At 40.6% G+C, this 14,007-nt stretch overlaps 1 protein-coding gene across 1 annotated transcript in view; it reads left to right on the forward strand.

The window, feature by feature from the left end:
• The window catches only part of COL14A1 (collagen type XIV alpha 1 chain), a 213,161-nt gene that overhangs the window by 177,457 nt on the left and 21,697 nt on the right, over positions 1-14,007 (forward strand). The window contains exons 42-45 of the mRNA XM_023530986.1: positions 2,985-3,038; positions 3,500-3,571; positions 11,962-11,997; positions 13,071-13,137. Of these exons, the coding sequence (XP_023386754.1) occupies positions 2,985-3,038; positions 3,500-3,571; positions 11,962-11,997; positions 13,071-13,137 (229 nt within the window). The remainder of the gene's footprint in view (positions 1-2,984; positions 3,039-3,499; positions 3,572-11,961; positions 11,998-13,070; positions 13,138-14,007) is intronic.

Raw genomic sequence — 14,007 nt, forward strand, 5'->3', positions numbered from 1 at the left:
TCACTACCCGAAGGGTTTCTCCCTGCTCGTGGAGTGTTCATGAACAAAGAGGGCTGACATTGATCTTTCCTGCTGCCCTATACGTTTCCAGACCAATTTTACCCGAGATTAATATTTATTTATTCAACATGAGAATCAGAGCTCGTCTTCTGGGAGCCTCAATTTTATTCAGATGAAACATTAGTATCTATTTTGTGTCAGCAGCGTGCTAGGAGGGGGTTAGCAAGGGAACCATGATAGAGAAAGAAAGAGAAGGAAAGGGAGAAAAGAAGGAAGGAGAGAGAGAGGAAAGAAAATCAATCAATCCATCAGTCAATCAATCAATCAATCCAGCTTCTGAGGACACTCTAGGTAGGAGACCGTAGAGTGAACAAACTTCTAGTCTCCTCTTTGGATTTGATCACACTAAAGCACTGGCCCCTGTGCTAAATTTAGCAATCATGTAAGAACATTTCATCATCTTCCTTTCCAGATGATACACACATGCATCTATAAGTCAAGCGAATTCAAAACTCTATCCTTATGGTCCCGCTATGGAGAAGAGTACTGACAGATCATTGCCTTTTAAACTCCTTCCACATGATTGGGAGAGGGGAGTAAATGTATTATTTCCTTCTTTTTTAAAGAAAACATGCCATGGCTCGCCTCCTTCTGTGAATAAAATTGCCCCCACTTGTTTTTGAGATTTTTATTTTCCCTCTGGACACAGCCTGGAAACGAGTCAGGGAAGACTTCCCGCAGCAGTGCTACAGTTTGGGTTGTGGGCAGTTGTGTTGGCCGTGTGTCACGTGGGCTTGCACATGGCTTGTTTCCCGCCCAGTGCTGGGAGAGTCTTAAGGCAGAAAGCAAAAGATGTCCTTTAAAAAATGTCTTCTGAAATTATCGAATACCTGCACAGAATCCATTTTTTTCTTATATGAACTTCACCCGGAAAATAAGAGTAGATTTTTTTTGAAAATCTCCCTTTTTAATGGTAAGGTCTCCTAACCTCTCTTAGTCACAAGGTTTCTCACTTATTACATGGGAGATGGACTGCGTCCAACTAGGGTCCTGTCCACCTCGCACATATTCTGATTTGTTTAATGCTCTCATTAAACATTCCTGGATGTGGTATACTTAACTCCATATAAAGTTATTTCTTTCAACTTCGGTCAGAATTAATTTTTGTTGTCTAGTTAGCAGATCTAAGAAAGGATGTATGTGTGTGTTTGTGTAACAATCTGTATCAGGCCTTATCACTGTAACTTTCTAACTTAATATGTTTGACTAACTAACTGAAGTTAAAGAACAAAAGTAGTAAAAAAAAGAAAGAAAGAAATACACTAGCTTGCATATTAGTCTAGAATAACTACTATAACAAACAACCCTAAAATCTCAACCTTAAATTAAAATGGTTTAATGAAATAAAATAAAAATAAAATAAAATAAAAATAAAATTTAAAATGTCTCTTGTTTGTTCACAGTCCAGTGCTGTGAACAGGCTAGGTAAAGGAGTAGGGAGGTCTGGTCTCTGTTCCACATAACCATGGGACTCAGGGTCTTCCCATCTTAGGACACTCTCATTTTCAACATGTGGCCTCTAAAGTTGCTATGAAAGGGAAAAGAAAGTGGAGGATTCCCCATGGGAAACTTTTTATGAGCCAGAACTGGAACTGGCCTTTTTCCATTGGCCAGAACTCAGCGCTATGGCTCCAACATAATTGGTGGAATGGGAGGCTGGGAAATGTAGCCTCACAGTGTGCCCAGGCAGGAAAGAAAAAACGTGAATATCGGGGAGCTCTAGAATGCTCCTTATCTGGTTTTAGGACTCCCTCATATTCGAGCTTAAGAGTATGGTGGAAGGATCTTGCTGGCCAACACTTTTCCTACATTCTAATCCTACTCCCTCTTCTTGCTACCTCTCACCTCTCTCCAACTCACATACGAGGTAGGAAGAGATGATGTGAATGTAGATGGGGATCCCTAAGAAGGTGGCTTTTCATGAGTAAGGTAAGTAGAAAGGAGAGCTCACTAGAAAAGTGGCACAGATTTTAGAAAGAGAATTGGGAGAGGCCAGCGAAGCAGCTGGGAGAGGCCGGTTTGAGCTGCTTCAAATGGGAATGGATTGTTCCAATACGAGACGAATCCCAAGATGAAAGGCCCATTTCTCCATGTAGTAGTAAGTGATATTTTTAACAAAATTTTATGAACCTATTATAAAATTTAGGTTGAAGATTCTCATGTTTTTAACTGCATTGGAAATACCAGCATTCATAATTAACAGCTATAACTATGTAAGAGTAAGTCACTGCAGCTGTTAATTTTTTTAAAAACTCATATAAAAATAACACACATATACACCTTCAATAATGTAGGAAGATATTTTTCTCAAGAATGGAATTTTCTTTCTGCCTTAAATTCTTTCAACATGGAATGGGAAGCAAACATGTACCCATTTGTAAGCCCACGGTGACACATATTCGGCACACCTGCCCAGCTGTCAAAACTGCATCATTGCAGCAAGAAGGTCCCCATGTTCCCCTTAGGCTGCTTCTGAAGAGTCGCAGAGTTTCAGATATCATAATACTCTCAATTTGTAATATAGATTCCTGTGATAGCGATTCCTGCCCCAAACTTCTTTCAGGTCATCAAAGACATGAATTCATCCTTTTTGTCTAGTCATTAATTACCAAGAATGGATCTCCTTTATCCGTTGTTATGTTTAGTTTAATAAAAACACTTCCTGGAAACCAGTTCCTGCTTCAGTTTGCAAGTAGCATTTCTTACACCTAAAATTCTTACACTGGACAGTTTCGTAGGGCCAATAGACACAAAAGCTCTGCCAAGAACAATTCCCACGAAGAGTTTAAAAGCAGTGAATCCCTGGAAGTTCAAAGCAAGTGACAGGACTTGGCCTCCAAATCTTAAATGGGATTAGGTGCACCTATTCGGAAAGCCAGATGAAGCAAATGTGTAGTTGACACACTGTTGTTTCTTTTTCCCAGGGCTTTCCTGGAAAGGATGGATCCTCTGGCCCTCCAGGGCCACCGGGGCCAATTGTAAGTATTTCCAGAAACTCCTGGGATATATTCTGCTTTAAAGCATTTTGTTTCTTTTGAGAGATTTTCCTTTGCCAGATCTTTCACCTCTGCAGCCATCTTTGCTCTAGCGTAACAAACAACTCACCCTTTGGTACAAAGCTCTCTCTGAAACACTCTTTAAAAATAATATATCCATATGGCTTGATCCTTCTCTCTCTGAGCCACTTTGCCATGGATCACCTGCATTGATGAAAGAACTGCACCTGACCGATAGTGTGGCAACTTCTCAAAAAAAAAAAAGTCTTTTCTATTCTTTTGGTTGTTGGGACCAGGAATGAGCCATGAATCTGAAGTCTTAGGTGTTAAAAGAGAGGGGAGTTATCCCTGTGTGTGTTTGTTTCTCCTTCTTGGGAGCTGGCTGTCTTCAATGGGAATGAGGGAGTTTTCACCTTTGCTCCATTTTCCTGCCTTTCTCTTAGGGCATTCCTGGAGCCCCAGGAGTCCCAGGGGTCACAGGAAGTGTGGGACCACAAGGCGCCCTGGGACCCCCTGTGAGTATGCCACAGTAACCAGTCACTATGGTTGCCCAGTCATCCCTCTGGTTTACTTATGTGTTTATATTTATCTCTGTTGGTCAAAAGTGTTTATTCAGTCTTGGATGCTATGAGATTCCATAAAGAGAAACAGAGAAGCTCATAGGATAAAGATTAAGGTTAGACTGTGCATATGTCATGGCTAAAGACAGATGGTCCCAACAGGGAATAATTAGTTACACTTCTGCTTATATATATTTCCATGGTTTGTTATTTCGTATTTGACTAAGTAAAATCAGCGTCATCTTCATAGGAATTGGGTACAGTAACTGTGTGTTAATTAGATGTGTCTCGTGAAGGCTTGAGAAACTCAAGGGTTAGTGAGAATGGGAATAGGTTTATCTTTTCTAAGTTCTCCAAGAAAGACATAATTTTCCATTAAAACACACTCAACACAAGCAAATAGTGGTGTTTAAATAAAAGCGCAGTGAATGAGACGAATTACCTCCTACTTTGTGCTTCTAATCTCTAACATTGGTGTTTAATTGTGATCAGTGGGAGGGATAGGGGAGAATGGGTGAGAAACCAGTGAGAACATCTGGGCCTGTTTTCTCATCTGTAAAACAAGGCAGTTCCATTACATGGCCCCCAAAGCCACATTTGGCATCTTCTATGACTCATAAGTTGTCCCTTCTAGGTGTCGGTCTTAGCATTCTCCTATTGTCTATGATTAATGAAGTCTGTATCCATAAACCGAAGTGGTTGAGATGGATAAATGTTTGCACGACCACAGACATGCTAAGAATCTGAACGGTGGAGGAAAGAGAGGGCAACGAATTAGATTTCTATTGCTGTTGTAACAAAGTCGCTCAGTCTCAGTGGCTTAAAACAACACAAATGTATTATCTTAAAGTCCCGTGGGTTGGAAGTCTGACACGGGTCTCACGGGGTTAAAATCAAGGTGTCGATGTTTCCTTCCTGCAGGTTCTAGGGAGGAATCTATTTCCCTGCCTTTTCTAGCTTCTGAAAACTTCCCACATATCTTGGCTCACGGCCCGCTTCTGTCTTCGGAGCCAGCAGTGTTACATCTCTCTGAGCATTCTTCCAGTCCCGTCTCTCTCTGAACACAGTCAGAAAGGTTCTCTGCTTTTAAGGACCTTTGTGATTGCATTTGGGCTGCCCAGATAGCCCTAGATAATCACCGTACATAACCCAAGATCCTTAACTAAGTCACATTTGCAAAATCGTTTTTGCCACATAAGGTAATACAGTCACAGATTCTGAGATTAGAGTATGAACACTTTAGGTGGGGAGGGGCTTTTCTAGCTACCAGAGTAAATAAGATATTACAGAAACATTGATTCTTATTCAGAAAGATACTCTCTCCTTCTAGCGATCCAGTCATATTACTCTTTATTTCTGAAACTCATTCCCATAAAATCATTTCAGCCTCAGAGTTCTTTTCTAAGCTATGATTCACATGACACATGTGTAGATACACAAACACACACAAGATATGAAAATAAAAAATGCCTCTAGATTTCAGCAAACACATCCTAATTTACACACCCAAATAAATGCCCTCCTTAGCAGTCATCTACTTATTCTAAGTACATTGTTTGTCATTGCTCAAAACACATTTAGATCTCTTTTCAAATCAAGATGACAGTGGGTCACAAAAAAATAAATTGCTTTATTTTCACGTCTTTTTTTTTTATCCAAAATGATATCACCTAGTATGATCAAGCACACAGAAACATATACTGACACCCTTGTGTGAGCACATGTGCACACACACACACATACACACATGCCCCTTTCACTGAAAACTTATCCGCTCACTTGATTCTGGGCTACTTCTCACCAGAAAAGAAATTTAAAAACATGATCTCTGCTACCAAGCTTTAGTCTGCTTTTCTAAATGTGCTCCTGGGAACAAGAGTTCCCAAGTATGCCAGCAGGGCTCAGAGAGCAAGGGCTGCTGGTTAAGAGTATCCAGAGACAGTGTGGACTAAATCCGCTTCTCAGAAAGCCAAGAGCGATTTTAGGACATCAAAGGCATTTGAGACATCGTGAAGTGAAACGAGAAGAAAAAGCAAAGAACTGGTTTAATTTGGTTAGACAACAAACACGTGTATTGGTGCGTGAAGTGACTTTGTGCGTGGCACCCTTACTGACATCTCCTAGAACTGGCTTCTCTTAAACCAAGCTGGGTTGATCCTGAGCCACCAGGGATGGGATAGGAAAGAAGAGCGGACTCTGGGGACTTCAGGAGAGGACAATGGGGTGGACGAGGGGTGCAGCTAGTCATGGGATACATTAGAGAAAGAGAACCCCGCTCTGCTCATCCACCTGGCCTTTTGTAACTCTGAGCAGACTCTAAATATGGAGCATACAGAAAAGCCAGCAAACTTTTTTTTTTTCAGAAATGAAACACTTGCTAATAATATTATCTTTGATTGTTACAAATCAAAAAGGGCCCTTGATGGTGGCACTTTTATCAGAGACAGAAATCATTTTGTCTGGTTCATAGACACTGGGCGGGAATGCCACGGCAAGCTTTGGGTATCCTCTCTGCACTGTCCAGCCCAGACTTTTCCCTGGGTTTTGGGCCCTGAGCAACCAGATGCCTGCTGGCTGCCAGACTTGCAAGACCAGTAAGGCAGGCTTGGTGTCATGGTGTTAAAGCCTCGATTGTTTTCCCATGGATGTCTGTCTAGGAAGGCCGGAGAGAAAGGGACCAAGAAAGACAGACTGCCTCACTGAGAATATCAACGTGCTTCCTATGAGCTGGTTCCAGGAACACTGGCTTTCACGCCCCCGGCCTTCAGCTGCTGGGCGTTGCTCCCAGGGCGGAATGTGCACCGCTGCTTCTGCGGTCAGAATTCCTACCTGAGGTGTAAGCGCAGGCTAAAATACAGTGCCTCCCTGCAGGGGAGCCGATGGTGATGAAGCACATGGAAGAAGGGGCCATGCGTTTAGTTTGAAATCAATACAGGCAATAGGTCCAGTGCTACATCATTTAAAGATCAGTAATTAGAAATGGGCACACCTAGGTTCTAGATGTGGCCCTGATGTGACTTAAACTGTGTGAGCTGCATCACCTGAGCAATGTACCTAGCCTCTCCGGATGTCCGTTTCCTAATTCATTCATTCAAAGATACCAACTGGGTAGCCACAATATGTACAAGATATATGAGAGAAAGGGTTTCTGAGGAGTACAAATGACTCCCAAGATATTTTTCGACATTCGTGGACCTTCTAGAGAGAATGATGGGTTTTTTTTATATAAACTATAAAAAAAGTCAGAAAGTGAGAAATGCCTTAAGGGAAAGACGAGGAAGTTGCTATGAAAGGTCCATTGAAAGAGACAGAGAAAGACAGCGGGAGATGTCCTCCTGGGCTGGGGGATGGGGGCAGCAGCCCCTGAGGAGCCAGTATTTCAGTGGGATCTTGCAAGATGGGTGTGACTTCCACCCACCAAGATAGGGGGTAGACGTAAAGCCAACCCAGGGTCCCCCCTCTCTTTTGTACATTTTAATATTTTTCATCTCTTTTCTCTTGCCTCCTCGCCACTGCCACAATTTCATTTCAGGCCCTCTTCATTCCTCACCAAGATTATTATCACGAGAAACTCCAACTGGCCCTCTTGCCTCTGCCCCACCCGTGCTCTGGTCCATTCCCCAGCTACCAGGTCTTTGTAGTGCAACTCCGATATATCATTCCCTGGCTCAGATCTCCTCACTGGATCCCTGTCACCAGAGGGTGGGTCCCAAACATATAGCCAGGTATACGTGGCCCTTCCCAATCAGCTCTTACTTTCTCCTTCCAACTTGATCTCATATCATCCCTTCACTTGTCCTTGAGTCACCTCAAATTATTTAAAGCTCCCCCGATATATGCCATACTCTTCTACGTTTTGGGGGGGTATTTTTTTGTTTCGTTTTTGTTTTTGTTTTGCCTTCTGGGATGCTCTTTCATTTGTCTGGGCTGCTTTCTCCTCCTTTCTCTACCTGGTGACCTCCTGGCTGTTCTCTGTTTAAAACCGCACACTTCCTGTCTGAGGCCACCGTCACCTCTTCAGCTGTCAGTATCCATCTTTCCACTAAAATGATAGTTCTTTGAAGGCAGAAATTTTATCATACTCTTGTTTTTATTCCTAGGTCCTAGTGCAGTATCAAAGAGGGTGCTTAAAAAGTATTTGTTTAAAGAAAGAAAGAATGAGGGTATGTTTACATTCCAGTTAGGCTGATGTTCAGGGGAGTGTTGAAAGATTATTCGTACAGATTGGAGGTCAGATCATGGAATACCTTTGGAGTTGAGGTAGGATATTTTGATTTTAGTTAACAGACATCTTTAATATGTGGGACTTGGACCATGAAATTATTCCTCTTCCCTTTAGCACTAAAATTCTGCGAATCTATGAATGTAGCTACTGTAGTTTCTTTTCTTTACATTTCAAGTGTTCCTGAAATTAAAGGAAAATGTGCCACTTTTTCTGGCCTCCATCTGCGTGGAAGATGTATTTTCCCTCAAAGCTTACTTTTGTGGGGTTATGGGCCTTCATTTGCTCAGGAATTTTTATTTTGTTTTTGTTTTACTTTGCAAAAATCAAAGGAAAGATGTCGGATAAGTTGGAATAAAACTAAATTCTTACCATACAGATACTTCACTAAATGGATATTTCACTGAAGCCGCCTAGCTATACTTAATAACAAGCATCGTGAGGCTGAATTTGAAGAATTTCAGGCCCAAATAAACATACCCGCCCTATGTCCCAGAAGGTGCTGACAGCTGATGCTGCTACTTCCCTGATCACTCAGATTGGCACTAGAATTTCTGTTTCTAAGATTCAAATAAACCCATTTCATCAATGATAGCTGGCAATGGAAATGTCAGGTCGTATGTTGGTTCAGAAATAAAAATACTCAAGAGAAAATGGATTTTAAGAAAGGACTCAAGTTAAAACCTAATTCTGAATAGCTGGAGTTAGGTTGGAGGGATGTATGTTTGCTTTTTGATTATTATTTACTTATGAAAGATGTCATCTCCACTGGAATAGAAGTTAGTTTTTGGCTACTGAGTTTGCTGAGCAGTGTTCTCTCTCATGGCAGCAGAGGCGGGTATGGGGGAGTGCATGAATTTGAGAGGCAGGCTGAGTGGGTTTAGGTCCCAACTTTTCCATTTTCTTGTTGTGTGACTTTGGGCAAGTTGTTTAACCTTTATTTTTCTTATATGTAAAATAGGAATAATATCTTATTACTTTTCTTACCTGTAAAATAGGAATAATATCTCATGGGGTTGTTATAAAAAATAAATGAGGTTATCTTGGAGGAATCTTATAAGGATTACATGAGTTAATCTTATAGGGCTGTTCTAAGGGTTAAATGAGTTAATGAGCCAAAACCAGTATTTGGGACATAATAAAAGCTGCTTACGTATGAACGACTAGTGTTTAAAGTTTCTTAATATATTTAAAATGTGAGATATTTACTTATTTTATATTTGTTTGCTGATTTTTGTTTTACACCTGATGCTCGAAAAGCTGTTTCCATTTGGGTTTCTTTCATGGTGACATAAGTAGCTCTTTTGTCCAATTGGACCTACCAGAGGACATCACTGTGTCTTGAGGAACTTGTCCATTTGTGAAGCCTGAAGAAGTGAAGGAAGAGGACATGGCCATTACATTTATTTTCCAAAAGAATGGGGGATGGGGGATGGTTGCCTCATAAATCTGATTTTTGCAAAAAGTTTTATAATGAAAGTTGGGTACTTTTTTAATAGAATCAACTCTTTCTAATAGTCTAGATACCCAGTGCCTGAGTGTGTCTTAAATATGTTTTTAAATCAAGACAGTTAAATGAAGCACAGATTGGCTTTCATCCAGACCTGAAGTGAAATTCAGCCATTAATTCATTCAGTTAACACATATTTTAGAGCGCCTGACATGTCCCAAACATAGTCCTAGGAACTGGGAATACAGGTCACAAATAGTGAAGATCTTACTTTGTAGAGGTTGAGATACTTCTTGCAAATCCAGCTTTGGTGTTTTTCATTGATTTCTATTACTTGCGTTACCTCATTCCAAATAATGACTGCATTGTGAGATACTAGCCTGTTAGCCTTACAAGGGACCTCAGAGATCACTTAATTGAATGGCCTCATCTTACAGAAAAACTCAGAACATTTAAGTGGCTTGCAGATATCATGTCTTATATTTTTTCTCAAAATATCAATATGTAAATTTTCAAACACACACAAAATTGAAATAATTTAGTTTGAAGACCCATATGCCAACCCTAAGATTCTACCATTATGTGTATGACTGTGTGTATGTTTTTTAAGAAAGTTCTCTTGGGCTTCATTGATTATTGATCTCATATGTAATATTAGAAAATTATCTTACAACACACTAAAGGGTAGATTTATACTTCTAGTTGAAGTCAGTTAATATTTTCCTTTCATTTTATTAATAAAACAAAAGGAAACGAGGCCAGAAGAAGATGATGACAGTCCTAGTTTTATAATAAATATTTCAATTTACTATTGGACTTAATTGAATGTTCGAGTGACTCTTTTGTACAAGAAACAGGTGAGGTGGTTTTGAAAATATAAAGTAAGATAAGGTATGGTCCCCAGTATTAGAGATTTTATCATTCACATAAGGAAAAGAGAAATCCATGCATTGACTTATAAAGGTATACAACAGTGAAAATTTAGTGTCAAATAACTGATATTCCAACTAAGTACTGTATTAGAATATTCCACTGTCGATCCTTTGGAAGATATACTCTTAATACCTTTCTCACATTTCACGTGTTTTCATACACCAAGTAGACTAGGTCTGTGGGAATAAGAAATTGTAATTTTGAGGAGTAGGAGACAGAGAGGTTGGGGCTAAATAACCAGACTTTGAATTCGAGGACTTTGACTTTGTCACACGGATTTCTAAGAACCCCTGAGTGATTTCGAATAGAAGAAGAGCTACCATCAGTCAGTAGTCACTGAGCTTTCTGAGTTGTGCGCTGGTGGTATCTGAGAAAGATGAAACTAGTGATTGTGTGGAGGACGAACTGGAAGGGAGGTCGTTAGCTGGTTAGGGAGGTTAGTTAGAAGGAAGAAGCAGATGTGAGAAGGCGAGTAGAGTGATGGAATAAAAGGGATGGATGTAAGAGGAATTGCAATGCAAAAGTTGTGTGTGTGTGTGTGTGTGTGTGTGCGCGCGCGCGCGCGCATGCATGTGCGTGTGTGCTGAACAGACATGTGAGAGGCAAGGGAAGGGAGAAGAAAAGAAAGAATCAATGGTGGGCTCGAGCTGGCTCATCCCTGCTCAGGAGGGCCGACTGCGTGCTTCTCTGCCCTTCTCAGGTCCATCTTCAGTGAGAGCGCATTTGCAGCTTGAAATCAGCTACTGTAGAAGTATTTACACCTCCAGTAGCAGCAAGCACTACAAGCCAGGGCATTTTATTTTTCCAGAGAGTCAATTTACCTGCACACCATGGGGTGAACCCAGAATTTTGTGTTTAGGTGACAGTTAACTGAATAGAGATTTTGGAGAAGATGCCGAGATTGTAGTAACAGCTGGGAACAGTCTGACAATGTGGCAGATTCTATCTCTAAGTGCCATCGCTATCCTCTTGGTAGAGACTGTAAAAGTGTTGTTTAGTGAATTTATTACACTACCTCAGAGCTGAACCAAAAAGATGAAATCTTTCTGAAGACACGTTTTGCATTGTAAGTGTAATTTCATCGCAGAAACATGGAAAACACCGTTGTTTCTTCAGTAAAATATTTTATGGTAATAGTAAAGTTTCTTAGGGGTCAAAGAGTAGCTAAGCACAAAACAAAGTAATAATTCACCTGAATTCATGTTCACAGGGGCTCCCATGATTAAAGAGAGAATCATGTGCTCTTTGTCTGGATGAGAAGCATAGTAAGGATGCAGGAGTTCACAGACCTCATCTCTTACTTGAATTTTTAGGTTGGAAGATCTTTTCCAAATAGATCTTTGAGAACTATTATTCAAAAAATTGAAACAGGTTAGCTTTTCAGCAGAGATTAATGAAACACATAATGAAGATTCAGTAGAGTATAATTCAGAGAGTGGTGTTTATTGCGGAAAGGTGTGAACAACCTATTCAGTGAAACTGTATCTTACAAAGCAGTGTTGCTGCATGATCCCAATTTCATATTAAAACATACTGTCTATGCATTAAAAGGCTGGAGGAGTCCTGTATTTAAAAAAACTGTTTCAGTTTGGTGGGGTTACCAGTCCCTGTTTATATCTGTCGCGTGTGTGTTTACTGCAGAATTACTAGAGCTAAGAAAAATGTTGTAATGAGACGTACTATCCCTATGCTTGGCTGAGTGCAGTGTTACAAGTAACTTGACAATTTAAAATTTTACAGGGTGTCCCAGGGGCAAAAGGAGAGCGAGGAGAACGAGTAAGTATCCTGCCTGGCTCCTGCTAGCCAGCTAGTTGTACACAGTTCGTTGCATAAGCCTGACGATGACCATGTCCCGTCATGATTATTCAGTGCTCTTAAAACTTTCCTTCTCTCTCCACTCCCTCTTCAACTCATTGGACCTTGAGCCCATTTTCAAATGGAAAACACCCTGTGAGTTGGAAGTCAGGAGAGCTGATTCCTAGTTGCAGATCTGCTTACCATCCAGCTAGGTGACCTTAGGTCTGTTTCTTTAAGGAGAAATGGAGAGAATCAAACTCATCTAACTCACAAAGTGAATTTGATGAAGAAATTATAGAATGGATGTGAAAAGGCTTCAGATGAGTAAAAGCTCTATACAAATGCCAAGGAGTAGGGTGGGACTCATGTTTTTCCAATATTGGCACCCAGAAAGACAATAGCAGGCATGGAATGGAGGAGCTGGCTGCGAAACTCAAATCAGCTTATTTGGGGGACCTTATCTCTCCTTTGAGAAATTCTACAGCTGCTAAAATAATTGTGCTGTTGGCTATAGTAGAAACAGCAGTGACCTTGGGCTCATCCAATTACCTCTGTGGAAACTCGGGCAATGTGTTTAACTCTGTCTATAAAATGGGTTTAACACCTTTCTTCTGAGTTGTCATTCGTATTAAGTAAGCCACTGCTTGAGAAAGCGCTGCATTTTATAAGCTCTAAAGAGCTATAAATGAGGCATTAAATGTGTGTGTGTGTGTGTGTAGAGAGAGAGAGAGAGAGATTTATTTCTACATACACACACACACACACACACACACACACACACGGGTTTATTTCAAAACTATTAAATTTTTTAAACTCTGGGACAGAAAATGCTTTCCTGAGCTTTTTAAGTTAATAAAGTCTCTCAAGAACCTTGCGCCATGAGTGCTAAATTGCTTACTTCTTCTCTGCGTGCACCATGGCGGGCAATCCTACCTGTTGCCAGAAGCAGGAGCCCAGGTGAGAGCAGTGAGTCCCATTAGATCTCCATCTTGGAAGTCCTGCCGCGTGTCTGGGCTTGTGGCTGAGTCAGTTTGCTTTTTTTTCTCATCCAGGGTGACCTGCAGTCTCAAGCCATGGTGAGAGCGGTGGCACGCCAGGTGTGCGAACAGCTCATCCAGAGTAAGCGCATTATAGTTAGAGACGTTTTCTGTTACTTGTCCAGATGGAATTTTGCCTTTTCCATGAGTGTAATGACTAAGGAGAATACCTCTAAAGCTCTTTCTTGTTGTAGACACATAAGCTTCACAGATGGCCATCGCTAAGCCATCTAAGAGAAGTTACAGATTAGATTTATTTCTACATCTATGGTGCAGATGTCAAATTCCTCCATGTCATCAGTCCAAGAGCTCTCTGTTATCCAGATAGATTTAATTTGGCTTCCCAGATCAAATCTTACTCTTTCCTCATCTCGCCAAATTAATAGATTTTTTTTTTTTCTTAAATACTCAGCGGTTGAAAAATGCCAGACTAAGGCATCAGAAACTACCTTTGAAAAGGTGATTCGCAGTGTTGAATTTCTATTAACTCACTAGATTTAAATCAATATCTCCTTCTTATCCATTTCTTTTGGTTAGCCCAAGGTCCCTTCCTTTATTCTTTAAGATTTATGCCAAAGTATACATATACACACACCACACACACACACATACAGAGTCTTCATGAGATATTTGATATGATACTTGTGCTTCTTGCTAAAAATCACATCAGAACACACTTGATATGACACCTATCACATTTTTTTCTTTTCATTTTAAACTTGAACTTTTCCAGAGTCAAGTATTTCAATTACAGATTCTTGCTCGTTCATTTATCACCCATCTATTTTGTACATTTCCCTCCTGGCCACTACCTATATATTTTGTCTCAATAATCTAACCAGAGTTATTAACATAGGCCATTCTCTTTGCCAGTAATTTGTTCAGTCTCAGGAAGATCTGAGGCCAAGTAGAGATGAAATATTCCTCTCGAAGCCCGCCAGCTCTGGCCTAA

Source organism: Pteropus vampyrus, unplaced genomic scaffold (assembly GCF_000151845.1).
Source record: "Pteropus vampyrus isolate Shadow unplaced genomic scaffold, Pvam_2.0 Scaffold59, whole genome shotgun sequence".
Taxonomy (NCBI): domain Eukaryota; kingdom Metazoa; phylum Chordata; class Mammalia; order Chiroptera; family Pteropodidae; genus Pteropus; species Pteropus vampyrus.